The following is a 19,233-nucleotide window of genomic DNA, read 5'->3' as shown; positions in this document are numbered from 1 at the left end:
GTTGAGGCACGCAAGCTCAGTAGTTGTGGCACGGGCTTAGTTGCCCCGCGGTATGTGGGATCTTAGTTCCCTGACCAGGGATTGAACCCGTGTGCCCTGCATTTTAAGGCGGATTCTTTACCACTGGACCACCAGGGAAGTCCCAGGATTCACTCTCCTAACAACTTTCATATATAACATCAAATAGTGTAAATTATATTTATTATGTTTTACATTACATACCTGGAAGTTTGTACCTTTGACTACCTTCATCCAGTTCCCCCTCCCCTATGTTGTTTTTGGTTTTTGTATTCCAGTTTGTTTTTTTCTCTCAAACTTTTCTGTAGTATTAAAATAAATGAGAGTAAAAAATTATCCACAGTGTGGAAGGAGCACATAGTCATACAGGATAAACAAAGAACAGCAGTAATTTTCTAGATTTCTTAATTATTTTAACAGGTTATAGCAGATTCTGGAAAATAACTTGTCAGCAGCAGGACCTTTTCCATTTTTATTAAAACCATAAAAAAGATAAGGTTCCACGTCATATTTAAACTGCTAAAAATCATCTGGAGAATAGCTGCTGACATAGAAGTCAGATGACATTGAGACATTTGGCAGGCTTCCTCTTCTTGTTGGTGTTATAAAATCCACAGTGGACAGCCTGGATTTGAAAAGAAGAGTGGCATCTTTGGAATCTCCACTAGAACCTGCTGAAGTTAAAATAGACCTGATGCCTTCTAAGTGACAGAAAATAGACTATGCCTGGGCATGGCAAAAGTGAGACATGCATAAAACCCACTTGGTTTGGTTTAAAGGAATAGATCCAGGCTTGAGTTTCCAAGTTCCAGAGCTGAAGTGTCCTCTCGTTTTTTCTTTTTCTTTATATAACTTTCAAGCAAATTCTGCTTTGGAAAAAACTTAAGTAATATGTGAATTATGAGATTGTTAAAGAAGGAGGAAGACTTGAATCCAGTCAGATTTTCAGCCTAAAATATATGACTATTTAGTTAAAAGTAAGCAGTATACTTTCAGTGTTCTTCCAAAGAACGTAGTTTATGTCTATGCATGAATGTTTTAAAAGTTCTGGATGATTGAGACATGTAAAAAAATGTTCTTAAAAATGTTAGATTTACTATTTAAGAAGGTTAGGAAAAAAAAAAAGCTGCCCTACTGAGAGCCAATGAGGCAACACATGGAGCATTTTTTTTATATTTAATCATCCAATTATGTGGAAAGCTTTCTTTTAGGCACTTCTAAGGTTAATGATGAGTCCTTAAGGGGCTTAAGCTGCATATTTCATGTTTATAGTATCATAAGTTTAATTAATTTAGGGTTGGATTTTAGAAACATAAGAATTTTAAGAGTGCTCTTAAAACAAGTTAAAGTCATAGAACAAGCAAAATAACCCAGGGGAAATACATGAGAGGTTTTAAAATAGGGATTTTTCATGTGTTGAGAATGGTCAGTCTATAATAACAAGTTTTATTTAGTTTATGTGAACAAATAATTAAGTTTGCAATGTGTTCAATGCTGTACTGAGAACTGTAGGAACCATCAGAAAAAAGAAAAAACGAAAGAAAAAGGAAAGAGAAAAAAAGAGAAAGTTCATCCACTCAAGTTGTTTCAGTCCAGCTGGACAGACAGGTTACATATTCAGGCAGTAATTAAATAAAGATTCAGAGTGTATTAAATGGTATGTCCTTATTTTTTGCATAATAATATGAATAGCTAACATTTATTCAGTGCTTACTTTACATATACAGTCATCCCTGCTCCCCATGGATACCAAAATCCGTGGATGCTCAAGTCCCTTATATAAAATGTTGTAGTATTTGCATATAACCTATGCACATCCTCCCATATACTTTAAATCATCTCTAGATTACGTATAATACCTAGTACAATGTAAATATTATGTAAATAGTTGCAAATACAATGTAAGTGCTATGTAATAGTTCTTGGCACACAGCACATTCAAGCTTTGCTTTTGGGAATATTCTGGATTTTTTTTCCCCCCATCTGTGGTTGGTTGGCTCCTCTGATGTGGAACCTGTAGTTATGGAGGGCCGACTATATTAACTTGTTTAATCCTCACACAGCCCTGTGTGGTAGATTTTATTCCGATTTTACAGTTGAGAACACTGAGGAATGGAGAAGATAAGAAACTTACCCAAGGTTACACAGCTAAAAAGTAGCAGAGTCAGACTTTGAATCTAAGCTGTCTGGCTCCAGAACCCATGGTTTTAACATCTTTTCTGTACTGCGTTACATAAAAGCAACAAATTAGGTAGTTTTTGGAGGAGAATGCATGCAGGGGTTAGATAGTACTTGAGCTGCATATTATAAAACAGTATGTGTTCCTGGGTAGCATGGGGCAAGGGAACAGAAGGAGAGAAATTTATATGTTGGAGAAGTTTCAAGAGAAACCGAAAACTTGAGTAAAGAATATATTTGGCAGGGCTTCCCTGGTGGCACAGTAGTTAAGGATCCGCCTGCCAATGCAGGGGACACAGGTTCAAGCCCTGGTCCGGGAAGATCCCACATGCCTCGGAGCAACTAAGCCCATTTGCCACAACTACTGAGCCTGCACTCTAGAGTCCGCAAGGCACAACTACTGAGCCCGCGTGCCACAGCTACTAAAGCCCGTGTTCCTAGAACCTGTGCTCCGCAACAGGAGAAGCCACCACAATGAGAAGTTCACACACCGCAACAAAGAGTAGCCCCCCGCTCACTGCAACTAGGGAAAACCCTCACACAGCAACAAAGACCCAATGCAGCTAAAACTTAAAAAAAAAAAAAAATTAAAAATTTAATATTGTAAATTTTAAAACTGCACAAAAGCAGTTAAATATTGCCCAATATTCTTTCTTTATACTTCTTATTGGCTTATCTAAAAAACAGATGTATTATTTCTCTTCAAAATTATTAAGCTGTCATTCCAGGAATCATAACAATTACTGAAATGAGAGATATGGTCTGTGGTTTATGAAGTTGGGTTTAATGAGTAAGACTTTCCAGTTCCTTGGAGCCACTTTTCTTTGTTAGATTTAAAAAAAATAAAATACAACCATGGTAACTGATCTGGATGACATTGAATGGCTGGTTACTGTTGAGTGAAGTAAAACAGACTTTTAACAGCTCCTGGGTAATGTCTGAAAGGTAAAGTGACATAAGATAAATGTCTGTGTTCTACTCTGAAAATAGCAAAAGGCATATGGAACCAAGATTTAACTTAGTTGGCTTGTAACTTAATCCCACTTTAAACGTGCTTTGGCATAATGAAGGTTGTAGTGTGATTTTTTTTTTTTTGCAGAATTAATACCAACGATGGAAAATAATTAAGAAGATAAAGGTTTGAAAGTTATGAATGCTGATTTAATTTTGTAAATAATTGATTCCTCAGAGTTTGTGTATGTATTTTGAAAGGTCATGTATGCACTGAAAAGAGAATACTGGGAATTTTTCTGGATACCTGAGTGCCCCAAAATACCAGTTTTATAGCTGTTTATAAATGTAAAACGATTATGTTGTTTTGTTCTCAAGTTTGATGAAAAGATTTTAAATTCCTAAAAGAACTTTTATTTTTGAAAATAGAATAATTTAACCTCAGATTTTGTTCAGTTAATAGTCATTTAGTAGTAGAATTTTGAACTGACAAGTTAGGTATTTTAAAAGGATTGATGTAAGCTTCATTTGAAAACAATTATAACTTAAATTTGGAAGATAAATGGTTAAAATGTCAACTATGGTCCTATCAGATATAAAGTAGAAAAAAATATGCTATGCGTATGGTTATTTTTGATACTTAATAGGAATAAACCTTGTCCCAATTCACCCTTCTGCTTGGCTTAGAGATTGGAATACAAATGGCAAAACTTGAGTTTCAACTAAATTGATGGTTTGGATTTTTTAAAACTTTACACTTCCTGTAGATCATCATAAAAGGTCTGTTTTCTGGTACTTGGGGGTTGTAAACAGGATTTGGAACATTTATGGTAAAGGTAATGAACTTTATTTTGGGAAAAAATGATGGAATAGAAACTTGGATTAATGAAAGCCAAAGAGATTTCCGATTTCTTTTCAAACAAGATTAAGTATCTGACAAATTTAGCAGATTGAAAATCAAAATAAAAATCTGTATATATTTTGTTCTTTGCTTTTTTCATACTTGTGATAGAATTTGAAGAGTATCAGTTGCTTGCTACAATGTAGTCACATCTATAAGTGAGTACTGAATTTGTTTGAAAATGTAATTTTTTTTAACTTTTTATTTTATATTGGAGTATAGTTGATTAACAATATTGTGATAGTTAGAAAACTATAAACAGAAAAGTGATTTGGTTATATATGTGTATATATATATGTCTCTATTCTTTTTCAAATTCTTTTCCCATTTAGGTTGTTACATAATATTGAGCAGAGTTCCCTGTGCCAATCAGTAGGTCCTTGTTGGTTATCCATTTTAACTACAGCAGTGTGTACATGTCAATCCCAAACTCCCTAACTATCCCTTCCCCCCACCCTTCCTCCCTGGTAACCATAAGTTCCTTCTCTAAGTCTGTGAGTCTGTTTCTGTTTTGTAAATAAGTTCATTTGTATCATTTCATTTTAGATTCCACATATGAGCCATATCATTAAGATATTTCTCTTTCCCTGAGTTACTGCACTTAGTATGACAGTCTCTAGGTCCATCCATGTTGCTGCAAATGGCATTATTTCGTTCTTTTTTATGGCTGAATAAGATTCCGTTGTATATATGTACCACATCTTCTTTATCCATTCCTCTGTTGATGGATATTTAGGTTGCTTCCATGTCTTGGCTATTGTAAACAGTGTTACAATGAACATTGGGGTGCATGTATCCTTTCGGACAATGTTTTTCTCCATATATATGCCCAGGAATGGATTGCAAGATCATATGGTAGCTCTATTTTTAGTATTTTAAGGAACCTCCATACTGTTCTCCATAGTAGCTGTACCAATGAAAATGTAACGTTAACAGTTAGATGATAGTATGTGAAGATATTGACATCGACGTTCAGAATGCTTTGTATTGGTAATAGGTAGCCTGTCTTGGTATGGTCATATTAGCCATTTACAAATGCCTTTAAAATTTTTCAACACTGCAAATCATTGGGGAGGAATTCCCTGGCAGTCCAGTGGTTAGGACTCTGTGCCCTCACTGCCAGGGGCCCAGTTGCAGTCCCTGGTTGGGGAACTAAGACCCACAAGCCGCCACAGTGTGGCCAAAAAATAAATAAAAATAAAATCATTGGGGCAGTTATATTTGATCCTCAAGTAAGCAGAATAAACATGAGGGACCTAAACCAGATCATTTTGGGCCTTTCAGTGTTTTAAAGTAGACCTTAGAGACTGAAGGTATCTTCCTGAATTATTTTAATTGGTCAGTTTATCACAAGTGACTGGCCAGACAACATTTTATGTGAATAATTCATTTAATTTGAATGAACCTACCAGTTATCCCGATTTGGGCAAGGCCACTTGCAACTTAAATTGCTCTGTTTCAGGCTATCTGTGGTATATGCTGATAGCTGGTAGATAATCCAACTCCAGTTATTATATACCAGTTTAAGTTATTATTTACTCAGAAGCTTTTAAAATCTGAAATAGTTTAATATTTTTTAAAAATAAACATGTCTCCTTTATAGTACTTTCTCCTCTTCTTGGCAGTGTTCAGAATCAGTTTGAAGCACTTTGAGAGTCTTGTCAGATTATTTCCCATTGATTTGTATTGTTTTCCTTTTAGATTCCAGAATTCTAAATAAAGACTGATGTTCAAACGAAAAAAGAAAAAGAAAAACCAACCATAGAATATGAAATATGGCAATGACAAGGAATGTCAATTTCTGAACTTTTCACCTTTTCTTTTAAGATAAAGATACAGATATCACCATGAAGGGGAATATGGATGACTTTGGCCTGAGAGACACCTTGAGTGTCACATCAACCGATTCTTTTGCTTCAGCAGCAGAGGTAGGACATGTATGTTCCTAATGAGGATTTCTTATTCTTTTTAGGTGGAGAATACAGTTTTGCCATTGTGCTGTAATTCAGTTCAGTAGCCATTTATTGAGTATCAACTCTGTAGATAGATACAGAGATACAAAGATGATAAGATACCAGGATACAAAGATGAATATACCATGAATATAAGTTCCCACAGGAGCTTAGAGTCTCTTTAGAGAGGTGGACATGTAAACACAAACTTTAGATAAGCACTTTCATACACTGTGGATTATGGGTGAGGCATATAAGTGTCTCAACGGAAAGCAATTAACCTTATATCAAGTGTCTTAAACATATTCAGATTCTTTAGCTGAGAGATCATACCTCTAGATATTTTTTCCAAGGAAATGATCGGATTCAAAGATTTATATATAAAAATATTCACTGTAGCATTTTTAATAATAATGAAAAACTGAAAACAGTCTAATACCAAATTATGGAACATCCATAATTTGAAGTATTATATTGCCATAAACATGTTTCCAATAATTTTTAATGACATGGGAACACATGTTAAGCGAAAAGAGTGGTATGTAGGTTTTATACAGAGTATGCTTGTAATTTTGTAATAAAGAAAAACATGTATGTGGTATATTATGTAAGTATTTAGGCTGAGGAAAAGAAGACTAGATATAAATACACTAATGTGTAAGGAGTGGTGATCACTGAATTACAGATTTATGGGTAATTTGTTTTCCACTGAGATTTAAATTTTTTATCCAAAGAGAAGATTGCAAAGTGGTCATCTTTTTCTACTTGAAACAGCTTTAAAAAATCACATATGGCCAATTTTGTCTTAGAATTATTTCATTTTTATGGTAGATTTTGGATACTAATGCTGTCCTTTTTCATATCGATAGTATCACACATCTGTAATTGATGTGTGAATTCAAGGTCTAGTGTGGAAAGCTTTAGGTGTTCCAACACCCTGTACCCTAAACCTTGATTCTGCCTTTTTTAAAGCTGTACTGACCATAATCTTTCATTGTCTCAAGATTTTTCTGTATATGTATATTTTAGCTATTGCTCACAGTATCATCTCCTGAATTGTTCATCTTTTTCCTTATATTTTTATACTTGTAAGTTTGCAACACACAGAACATATCTACTTGTTTTATGAAGAACCTATTTCCTCTTCTTTTTACTATTCTATATAGACAGGGTTATCTTTCTGTTTTTTTCTAGCTTTATTGAGATATAGTTGACATATAACTTTGTGTAAGTTTAAGCTGTACTAAGTGATGATTTGATACACATATATTGTGGAATAATGAACACAGTAAGGTTAGTTAACACATCCAGCACCTCACATGATTACCTTTTTTTCTTTGTGGTGGGAACGTTTAAGATCTACTCTCTTAGCAACTTTCAAGCATATAATGTAGTATTGTTAACTGGGGTCACTATGCTGTACATTAGATCCTCAGAACTTACTCATTTTCTGACTGGACATTTGTACCCTTCAACCAGCATCTCCCCATTTTTCCCACCCCCAGTTCCTGGCACTCACCATTCTAAATCTCTGTTTTTATGGGTTTGGCTTTTTTAGATCCCACATGTACGTGATACCATACAGTACAGTTGACCCTGGAACTGCATAGGTTTGAACTGTGTAGGTGCATTTATACGTGGATTTTTTTTCAATAAATACATACTACATTATCTGCAGTTGGTTGAATCCGAGGATGTGAAACTGCGAATACTAAGGGCCAACAATAGGACTTGAGCATCTGAGGATTTTGGTGTCCGAGGCAGGTCCTGGAACCAGTCCTTTGAGGAAACCATGGGATGACTATTTTCAACCACATGGGGGGTCAGCGCCCCTAACCAGCACATTGTTGAAGGGTGAACTGTATTTGTCTTTCTCTGTCTGACTTCACGTAACATAATGCCTTCAAGGCCCTGCCCCATACATATTGTTAATGGCAGGATTTCTTTCTTTCTCATGGATGAATAATATTCCATTGAATATACAGAAATATATGTATACCACATCTTCTCTATCCATTCATCCATTGATGGACATTTGACTTGTTTCCATTTCTTGGCTATTGTGAATAGTGCTGCAATGAACATGGGAATGCAGATATCTCAAGATAGTGATTTCATTTTTTTTTTTGATATATACCCGAAAAACAGTAGGATTGCTGAATTATATACATATATATTTTTAAAATTTTTTTATTTTATTTTGTTTAATTCTGTTTTTGGCTGCGTTGGGTCTTCATTGCTGCATGCGGGCTTTTCTGTGGTTGCGGCGAGTGGGGGCTACTCTTTGTTGCGGTGCTTGGGCTTCTCATTGCAGTGGCTTCTCTTTTTGCGGAGCACAGGCTCTAGGCGCACGGGCTAGTTGTGGCATGCAGGCTCAGTTGTTGTGGCTCGTGGGCCCTAGAGCGCAGGCTCAGTAGTTGTGGCGCACAGGCTTAGTTGCTCTGTGGCATGTGGGATCTTCCCGGACCAGGGCTCAAACCCAATGTCACCTGCATTGGCAGGCAGATTCTTGACCACTACACCACCAGGGAAGCCCTGAATTATATTTTTTGGTATATACCTAGAAAAGAAGTAGGATTGCTGAATTATATTTTTAATTTTTTCAGGAACATCCATATTGTTTTCCACAGTAGCTGTACCAGTTTACGTTTCTACCAGCCATGCACCAGGGTTTCCTTTTCTCCACATCCTCGCCAGCATTTGTTCTCTCTTGTCTTTTTGCTGATAGCTATTCTGTTTGAGGTGATGTTTCATTATAGTTTTGACTTGCATTTCCCTAATGATTAGTGATGTTTAACACCTTTTAATGTACCTGTTGGCCATTTGTGTCTTCTTCGGAAAAATGTCTATTCAGGCCCTCTGAATATTAACCCCTTATCAGATAGATGGTTTGCAAATATTTTTTCCCATTCTGTAGGTTGCCTTTTCATTTTGTCGATTGTTTCTTTTTCTGTACAGAAGCTTTTTAGTTTAATTCAGTCCCACTTGTTTATTTTTGCCTTGTTGCTTGTGCTTTGGGTGTCATATCCAAAATATTGTTGTCAAGACAAATGTCAAGGAGCTTTTTCTCCCTATTTTTTTTTTTAGGAGTTTTATGGTTTCAGGTCTTATGTTTATGTCTTTAATTCATTTTGAGTTAATTTTTGTGAGTGGTGTAAAATAGGGTTCCAATGTCTTTCTGCATGTGGTTATCCAGTTTTCCCACTACCGTTTATTGAAGAGTCCTTTCCCCACTGAATATTCTTGGCCCTTTTGTCAAATATTGGTTGACTTTATATGCAAGGGTTATTTCTGGGCTCTTGGTTCTGTTCCATTGGTCTGTGTCTGTTTTTATACTAGTATGATACTGTGTGATTACTTCAGCTTTGTATTATTGTATGAAATCAGGAAGTAGAATACCTCCAGTTTTGTTCTTTCTTAGGATTGCTCTGGCTAGTTGGGGTCTTTTGTGTTTCCACACAAATTTTAGGATTTCTTTTTCTGTTTCTGTGGAAAATTCCATTGGAATTTGGTAGGGATTGCAATGAATCTCTAATGGCTCTAGGTAGTATGGACATTTTAACAATATTAATTCTTCTGATCCATGAACATGAGTGTCTTTTCATTTATTCGTGTCTTCTTCAGTTTCTTCATCAAAATATTATAGTTTTCACTCTACAGATTTTTCATTTCCTCGGTTAAATTCATTCCTAAGTGTTTTACTCTTTTTCATGCTACTGTAAATGGGACTTTTCTTAATTTCTCTTTTTGATAGTTTGTTTTAGGGCATAGAAATGGAACTGATTTTTGTATATTGATTTTTGTATCCTGCAACTTTACTGAATTTGTTTATTAGTTCTAATAGTTTTTTGGTGGAGTCTTTAGGATTTTTCTGTGTATAAGATCATATCATGTACAAACAGAGGCAGTTTTACTTCTTTCTGATTTGAATGTCTTTTCTTTGTGTCTCTTGCCTAATTGCTCTGGCTAGAACTTAACAGTGCTATGTTAAATAGGATGGTGAGAGTGGGCACCCTTGTCTTGTTCCTGATCTTAGAGAAAGAGTTTTCGACCTTTCAATGTTGAATATGATGTTAGCTGTGGGCTTGTCATTTGTGGCCTTTATTATGTTGAGGTGCATTCCTTCTATGCCAATTTGTTGAGAATTTTTATCATAAAAGGATGTTTTATTTTGTCAAAAGCTTTTTATCTTTCTTGCTGTAGACACTTATGTCCTAAATGGTTTGTAAAGAGAATTGCAAGTCACTTTGCATTTTTTCCACTGTGAAGAACAACATACCTTTAGAGCAAATTGCTCTAAATTTCTTTATAATATGCAACCTTAAAAAATATTTTGCCGGGCTTCCCTGGTGGCGCAGTGGTTGAGAGTCTGCCTGCCGATGCAGGGGACACGGGTTCGTGCCCCGGTCTGGGAAGATCCCACATGCCGCGGAGCGGCTGGGCCCGTGAGCCATGGCCGCTGAGCCTGTGCGTCCGGAGCCTGTGCTCCACAACGGGAGAGGCCACAACAGTGAGAGGCCCGCGTACCGCCAAAAAAAAAAAAAAAAAAAAAAAAATTTGCCAAGTATTCATTGTACTCACTTTAAATTTGTGGTTTAAGTTACAAAGCTTTGATAAACTAAAAAAAATCTTATGGAAAACAAAATGCATGAATACCACAAGAAGGGCTCACTATCTGAGAAACCTCCTAGGAATGCTTCTAGGGTATAAATGTAGGATCTCAGAATGTGAATGTTCCAAGATAAATTGCGTACTAAGAAATGTTTGTTAAATTATTTTTAATAGCATTTACTATATGCCAAGCACTTAAGAAAAACTGCTTAATGAAGAAAGTTATTAAGAAAATAAGACCAGAACTGCTTATGAAGTTAAGCAGTTTGTGATCATTTGAAAGCTTTATTCAGAATTATCAGAAAGAGTTTTCACCTATTTAGATTAAAACAAGTCCTGGCATAGGCTTTTCTCTAAGGTTGGTCAGTCATTTGTGAAAGTGATTAACAAAATTTTCCTGTATAAGCTTTGCCAAACATTGGTTTGGAAGCAGAGCCTTTTTTCTCTGAAAAGTCTTTTTTTTAAATAATAGCTTTACTGAGATATAATTCACATACTATAAAATTCACTGTTTTAAAGTATACAATTCAGTGTTTTTTAGTATATTCAAAGGTGTGCAAACTTTCTAATTCTAGAACATTTTTATCACCCCCAAAAGAAACTCCTCCCTATTGGTCATCGCTCCCTTTTCTCTCCCTTTTCTCTGCCTAATCTCCCTTGGCACTTACTCCTATACCTTCTGTTTCTATGAATTTGCCTATCCTGGGAATTTCATACAAATAGAATCACTCAATATATGATCTTTTGTGTTTGATGTTCTTTCACTTAGCTTAATTTTCAAGTTCTGAAAAGTCTTTTTAATGTTAGGGTACCACTGCATTGAGTACTCTCCTAACTCTCCCATCTGTCAAAGAGATTGTCATTTGATAGGTAGAAACTAATATTGCAGAGAGAGAGTTTTTAGCTGTAAATTTAGTTTTTCTTAGAATTACCACTCTGCACTGTGTGCATGTTTAATATATAAGTTTTAGGGTGCTCTTTAAAGAGAAAAAATTTTATTTCTTATAGTTCAGATACCTATACTTATAGTCTAAAAGGAAGCTTGGAAAGCTTTTGATGTACCTCTCTGATTTGATAGCACTTGTTTATAGCGATCCAGAATTATCTTACTTCCTCTGGGGTCAATTTGTTTCTTTTATTTTGGGCTCTCATTCTTGTGCCAATGGTTTTCCTTTTAAATGTGAAAGCTTAGCTGGTGACTGGACTGATTTCCTTAGGTAGATTGTGGAGGTTGAGAGCATTGTTTTCTGTTTGTTTCTTCCTTGAATAGGTGAACAGGAAGGATAACTGGGCTCAGTTGACTTCTTTGAGGTTGCTGATTGACAGGCTTTTCTTTAGGATGAATGGTCTGTAAAGAGCATAATGTTCAGGGCACACCTGGATGCAGAATGAAGAGGGCCTTACTCTGGGGGACCCATCACTCACCCTAGCAGACTTACTTTCCCCAGGTAGTTCAAGTAATTTTTGTTTGTTTGTTTTTTGGCTGCACCATGCAGCTTGTGAGATCTTAGTTCCCTGACCAGGTATTGAACCCAGGCCCTTGGCAGTGAAAGCATGGAGTCCTAACCGCTAGACTGCCAGGGAATTTCCGTTCAAGTAATTTTTTTTTTTATTAAGTTTATATTATTTATTTATTTTTGGCTGCATTGGGTCTTCGTTGCTACGCGAGGGCTTTCTCTAGTTGGGGCGAGCGGGGGCTACTCTTCGTTGCGGTGCACAGGCTTCTCACTGCGGTGGCTTCTCTTGTTGCGAGCACGGGCTCTAGGCATGTGGGCTTCAGTAGTTGTGGCACTTGGGCTCAGTAGTTGTAGCTCACGGGCACTAGAGCACAGCCTCAGAAGTTGTGGCGCACGGGCTTAGTTGCTCCACAGCATGTGGGATCTTCCCGGACCAGAGCTCGAACCCGTGTCCCCTGCGTTGGCAGGCAGGTTCTTAACCACTGCGCCACCAGGGAGGCCCCTGTTCAAGTAATTTTTAAAGAGAAATGTTCTCTGGTTGCAAATTCTTTTTTTCTGGGGCAGAGAGTAGAAAAAGATACAGGACAACTACAGTTGTTTGGACAGACTTTCATTTAAACTACTATTTTCAATCCCTCTTCTTCAGTCCTGCCCTCATACCTGCTCACTGTGAGCCTGGTTCTCTTTGAGGCTCTGCTTAGCAAATGTCTCCTCTTTGACTGTATCCCCTCTTGAACTTATTCTGGACTATGGCTTCCTCATCTCTTTCATCTGTCCACACACTTCCATTTGCTTTCCAGTGTTTGGAAATCTGTGTGTCTTCCTTTTGCTCTTAGTATTATTTCCACTGTTATATTAGTTATCCATTGCTATGTAATAAATTACCCACAACTTATTGTCCTAAAACCAGTAGAATTCAGGTGTGGGCTGGGGGCTGGTGCCAAGGCTGTAGGTCCTGTCCTGGGTCTCAGAAGTGTGTGCTAAAGAGTGGGACCACATGCCCCAGTTTGGGAGTTAATTGCCAGAGTCCTCAATTTCCTAGGGATTAAATCAAGTAGAGGGCATGTGTCTTTGTGTTAATCTAGATTAGAGCCTTCTGAGTCCTGGGGGTTCCACACTTGGAGTTTAATAGAGGCACAAGCATTTTAGGAGTCCTTCTTAAAATCCAAGTCTTATGGGGTGGTTTTCTGGAGCTCTTGGGCCTTAGGGGTTAGTCCTGTGAGAACTAAATCCTAGGGCTAATCCAAGGAGCCCATCGTTTTGGTATTTAATTGTGAAGCCACATATATTAGATAAGGAGTGACTCCTGGACTGAGCGTCCCTACCAAAGGCAGCAGATACCATCTTTCAAAATAAAAAGAGGGTCCTGCTTGGAGAAACTGTCAAGGAGAAGCTCCCCCAATACAAGAACATTGGCCTGGGCTTCAAGGCACCTGGAAGGCCATTGAGGGCACCTACATTGACAAGAAATGTCCCTTTACTGGTAATGTCTCCATCTGAGGGCAGATCCTATCTGGTGTGGTGACCAAGATGAAGATGCAGAGGACTATTGTTGTCCACTGAGACTACCTCCACTACATCCAAAAATACATAAGAATATGTCCATGGACCTGTCCCCCTGCTTCAGGGCCATCCAGATTTGTGACATTGTCACAGTGGGGGAGGCTGGGCCCTGATCAAAACTGCGAGTTCAGCATGCTCAAGGTCACCGAGGTTGCCAGCACGAAGAAGTGATTCCAGAAATTCTGAGACTGGACGCCTGCCCACTCCCCCAGTTATTTCCCATACAATAATAAGAACAATAGCAAATATTTGTTATCTCATTGTTCTGAGGGTCAAGAATTTGGAAATGGTTCTGGCTTGAGGTCTTTTGTGAAGTTGTAGTCAAGTATGTTGGCTGGGGCTACAGTCATCTGAAGGTTAACTGGAGCTGGAGAATCTGCCCCAAGATCACTTACATGAATGGCATGTTGGTGCTCCCTGTTGGTAGAAAACCTAAGTTTTTACGGTTTTATGGACTTTTCAATAAGACTGCTGGAGCCTGTTCACAACGTGGCACCTGGCTTCCCCAAGAGAGAGTGAGACAGAAGCAGTGACTGTTATAATCTAGCCTCAGAAATCACACTCCATTATTTCTATATGTTATTGGTTACACAGGTCAGCCCTCTTCAACATGGGACGAGGTATGAAGTACCAGGAAGAGAGAATCATCATGAGGGCTGTTTTAGAAGGTGGTTATTGTGGGTTTATTTCCTTTTTTATTTCTTTTCTATTAGTGACATAGGAGATACAATCAGCCCGCTTTCTTTAACTGTAAGTCCTATTTGTAATTTTACGTGATTATTTTGAAAGGAAAATGTAAATGTAAAAAATAGTCTGTATTAAAATTGAACTTAGCCTATTTTATGCCCCAGCTTATAATAGTTTTGGAACTTTGGACATTTCTTTCATGGTTGTTCAGAGGCTTTTAAAAATATTAAGGCTTTTAAAAATACTACTTCACATTCAGCAAAGTCATTGCTTGTCAAAGAAGATAAGACATCTCACGGAGGGCAAGGGGGAAGTAATTTCGGATGTTAAATAATTTAGAAAGAAAGCACATTTCACGTTTCAGCCAGCAAAGAAAAAGAACCCTTTTTCATGGTAAATTGCATGTTATGCAGAGATTAAACTGTGTTTCTGACTGCTTCTGAAGTAACGGCTCTAGTAAAATGTTAATCTTTTTCTGAAACCTTCTAAAAAGTTTTTGGGAATTTTGTCAAAAAAATTCTTCCTGTAAGATACATGCTAAAATGAGAATTTAAGCCATCATCTTAGTGATTTGCTTTTTGCTTTAAAAAATTTAAGACTTTTTTTTGTTAAAGATTTAATTTTATTTTTACTTTTTTGGCTGCGTTGGGTCTTGCTGCTGTGTGTGGTCTTTCTTTAGTTGTGGCGAGTGGGGCTACTCTTCGTTGTGGCGTGCAGCCTTCTCATTGTGGTGGCTTCTCTTGTTGTGGAGCACGGGCTCTAGGCGCGTGGGCTTCAGTAGCTGCAGCACGTGGGCTCAGTGGTTGTGGCTTGCGGGCTCCAGAGCGCAGGCTCAGTAGTTGTGGCGCATGGACTTAGTTGCTCCGCAGCATGTGGGATCTTCCTGGAACAGGGATCGAACCCGTGCCTCCTGCATTGGCAGGCGGATTCTTACCCGCTGCATCACCAGGGAAGTCCTTAAGACATTATTTAAGTTAATGTTTCTGAGTTGTCATTGTCTCTTATGAAGAATTGATGATAATGTTAGCCAGTGTCAAATCTTAAATATGATGTATTTTCACAGCTGCAGGCTTATTTTAAGAGACTTAAACGATCACCTCAGCCAAACCAACAAATAAACAAGATAGACTAAAAAATCAAGACTTGATCCTGGAATCCCTCATTGTTGGATTTGTTCACTTCTTATTAGTATAAATTATTTTATGTAGAGAGTTTAATTGGAGCCCCAGTTTCCTCCTTAGAATTTTTCTCTGCTGGTAGGTGTACATAGATCCTATTCGTTTTGACAGTGGTACAAAACTTTAAATTATTTAATATCTAAAGAATTTCCACTCTAATTTTTTAAACTGTTAGCTTTTTTTTAACCTCAAATACACTTTGCCTTTAGCGTAATATATCTTCCTTAAAACATGCAGGAAATATTACTTAAAGCAGACAGTATATATAATGGCAGGTATTGTCATTTTGTTTACTTTTTGTTTTTTTTGCCTCTGGACCAATAGATGTATATATACTGTCCTAAATAATGCTGATGTGTAAACTTATTCTCCTTTGGATTTTTGGATAAGGCTGATAGGAGAGTATGTATAGTTTGATATTTAAAAGTACATATAAGCTCTGGAATGAATGCCTGGTTTTAAGTTCTACCATTTAGTAGTGGGCCTTGGGGCAAGTTCCTGCTAATCTAAATCTCTGTTTCTTTACCTATAAAAGGTGGATAGTAATAGTACCTACTTTGTGAGTGGTTGTAAAGAAATGAGATAATCAAGTTAAAGCATTTAGCCCAGCATGGGTGCATATGAAGTGCCAGAACTGCAGCATGGAGAAACACTTCTGGAATAGCAGAGTAAAAACTTCCAAAGATCTCCTCCACAAAAGCAATGAAAGCACTGGCAAACATTGTCAAAAATCAAAATGTTAGAACTCTGAAAATTAAACATTTGTAAAAATTCAAGGAAAAGAGCTGAACCTCCATGAGAACAGTAAACTTTGTAAATTTTTAACTTGTTCTATTTCTAGCCCTTTCTCCACAGTAGTCTTGAAAACGAACAGCTTCATAACTATCTATGGTAACTGTGAAAATCAGGGGCTCAGCAGCCACTGGAAGAAACTTAATGGCTTTGGAGCTTCCCCAAAGTCCCATCACTAGAGAATCGTCACTATTTGGCTTGTATGGCAGCTCCTTGCAAAGCTCCATTCTCAGGACTTGTCTTTATTTGACCTGACTTAGAGCTTGCTCTGTGCAAAATTTCTATCCCTAGAGCCTTTGTTGAAAAATATCAGTGGTAATTGTTTAACACTGGAGCTCCCTCATTCCCCAATTTTTAAAAGGAAAAACTGGGCAATGAGATGTTTATAGGGAGCTTTGAAAAGCTCCAGTGTATTTCTGAGAATCTAGAAGGCCATAAGCATGTGCAGGGCTATGCATGTGTCCAGGAAAGACCTTAGAAGTCCCTAACCTCTCACCTCTGGCCAACCTTGATGCTCTGCACAAAAGAAAAAGTTAAGGCAGACAAAAGAAAACAAACAATTAATTGGCATTTATCAAAAGTAGAAACTTTTGTGCTTTAAAGGACACCAAGAAAGTGAGAAGACAGTAGAATGGGAGAAAATATTTGAAAATCGTGTATCTGATAAAGGTCTTATATCCAGAATATATAAAGAACGTTACAACACAACAATAAATAGACAAATAACCCAATTTAAAAATGGGCCAAGGATTTGAACAGACATTTTTCCAAAGAAGATATACAAGGGCCAATAAGGAGATAAAAGATGTTCCACATCATTAGTCATTAGAGAAATTTAAACCACTTCACGCCCACTAGGGTGGCTATAATAAAAAAAGATGGCCAATAACAATTGTTGGCAGAGGTGTGAAAAGATTTAAATCATCATACATTGCTAGTGGGAATGGAAAATGGTGCAGCCACTTTGCAAAACAGTTTCCTCAAAAAGTTAAACATAGAGTTACCATCTGACACTTCCATTTTTAGATATATACTCAAGGGAATTGAAAATATAAAAGACTTGTACATAAATGTTCAAAGCAGTGTTTCTTATTCATGATTATCAAAAAGTGGGAACAACCCACAAGTCTATCAGTTGAGAAAAGGATAAACAAAATGTGGTATATCCCTACAATTCAGCCATAAAAAAGAATAAAGTACTGATATATGCTGCGTTACAGATGAACCTTGGAAACATTATGCTATGTGAAAAAAGCCAAACACAAAATGCTGCGTATTACTTGATTCAATTAATGTGAAGTTTCCAGAGTGGGAAATTCCATAGACACTGAAAGATTATTGGTTTCCCAGGCCTAGAGAGAAAGGGACATAGGGAGCGACTGCTGATGGGCAGAGGGTTTCTTGTTGGCATAGTAAAAATATTCTGAAATTGGAAAGTGGTGCTGATTGTACCACCCAGTGAATATACTAAAAAGCCACTGAATTGTACACTTAAATGGGTGAATTTTATGGTATGTGAATTATCTCTCAGTAAAGCTGTTATTAAAAGCAAACAAAAAACCTCTACAGCGTCCCATTTAAATGGATCACCTGGTGTTGAAAAATAAAATCACTCCAGAGTTTTCCTGTTAGCTGGCAACTCTATAGTGTTTGCAGTGTTTTTTCTTTTTTGTCATCATTTTCTTTTTTTTCGCATCTTTATTGGAGTATAATTGCTTTACAGTGTTGTGTTAGTTTCTGCTGTACAACAAATTTGTTGTTTTTTAATGAACTATCAGAAGGCTGGAATTTCATTTGTAGAGTTTTTATGCTAGCCATAGGTACATGACTCTTCTTCAGTTATACAAAGGTTAGTCGAAGTTACATATAAAAAAAAAATTCCCTAGAATTAGCCAAATTGAGATTATTACAGTGTTTTTGTAGACAACTTTACTTCATTTACAATCATGAGTTATAATGCTTTTAAGCATTCTTTGGATGATAAAATTCTCTTCTTTTTTTTCAATGCTTCATCATCAGTTTTTCTTGTTGGTGAACTGTAGTTGTATTCAGAATTAACTATAAGCTTGTTATAAAGTTTTACTCTTTTTTTACAACTGAATTTTGATATAAAATGAATTCAGATCTTACTAGCTATAAAATCTTACTGAATTATTTTCACATTTTAATAAAATTGAGTATATTTTAATATTAGCAAGATCCTATTTTCTATTTTTTATAGTTTTTCTTCTCATATCAGTGTAGTCTGTTTTAACCCACTGTATTCTTAGCTTGCAGAACACAAAGAAGTACAGCATATCTACAGTCTGGAGTCTCTTTGCCACTGCCCTTTTTATGAAGAGGCCATGCATTTAGTTGAAGAAGGAAAAATTTACTCAAGAGTGCTTAGGTATCATGCTTATGTTTATAAAAAATATTAAGATGCTATTGCTATGTTTGTCTGATATTTGTTAAAAATATTTATTAGAATAGGGGAAAATATGTTCTAAGGCTCAAAAAAAATTATTTTTACATGTTTTGTCAGTACTGAAAAGACATGTGTTTTTTTATTAAGGTCCCGAGGTTAAGCCTTGTTCGAGTCCACATTTGTAGTAGGCTTGATCTTAAATGCACTTTAACAGTTGTCTCCCCTGTTTATTACTTAGAACTGAAATGTTGGAGTGCCTAGGAGACAGTGATTTTCTTGCCAAACTTCACTGTATTCGACAGGCTTTTCAGGTATTTTTTTTAACAGTAAGTGACTTCACCCAGCCACTCATCCCCACCCTCATGCCATAGAGTCCAGCTGCATATAAACAGGACAGCCCTGTGCTCTTTATTATCCTTATTCCTATTGGCAAATAAAAAGTCTGCTAAGTTTATTTTTCCTGCCTGCTGTTTCCCTTCATTTGTCTTCATTTGTCATCCTCTGCTATAACTTCCTGGGTCTACCACATTTTGTCAAA

The 19,233-nt window shown here is 36.8% G+C and overlaps 1 protein-coding gene and 1 pseudogene across 8 annotated transcripts in view; both read left to right on the top strand.

Annotated features, from left to right (window-relative positions):
• Positions 1–19,233, top strand: part of MIGA1 (mitoguardin 1) — a 91,199-nt gene that overhangs the window by 56,901 nt on the left and 15,065 nt on the right. For 4 of the 8 annotated variants that reach the window (XM_060303997.1, XM_030866019.2, XM_060303992.1 and 1 more), the window contains exons 8-10: positions 5,876–5,976; positions 18,559–18,677; positions 18,934–19,021. In XM_060303997.1, the coding sequence (XP_060159980.1) occupies positions 5,876–5,976; positions 18,559–18,677; positions 18,934–19,021 (308 nt within the window). The remainder of the gene's footprint in view (positions 1–5,875; positions 5,977–18,558; positions 18,678–18,933; positions 19,022–19,233) is intronic. The other 4 variants (XM_060303999.1, XM_030866022.2, XM_030866024.2 and 1 more) reach the window with 2 other exon arrangements.
• LOC115858341 (small ribosomal subunit protein uS17-like) lies at positions 12,102–13,817 on the top strand (annotated as a pseudogene).

The sequence above is a fragment of the Globicephala melas genome, chromosome 1 (genome assembly GCF_963455315.2).
Source record: "Globicephala melas chromosome 1, mGloMel1.2, whole genome shotgun sequence".
Classification (NCBI taxonomy): domain Eukaryota; kingdom Metazoa; phylum Chordata; class Mammalia; order Artiodactyla; family Delphinidae; genus Globicephala; species Globicephala melas.
This window is presented reverse-complemented; position numbering and strand designations above follow the sequence as displayed.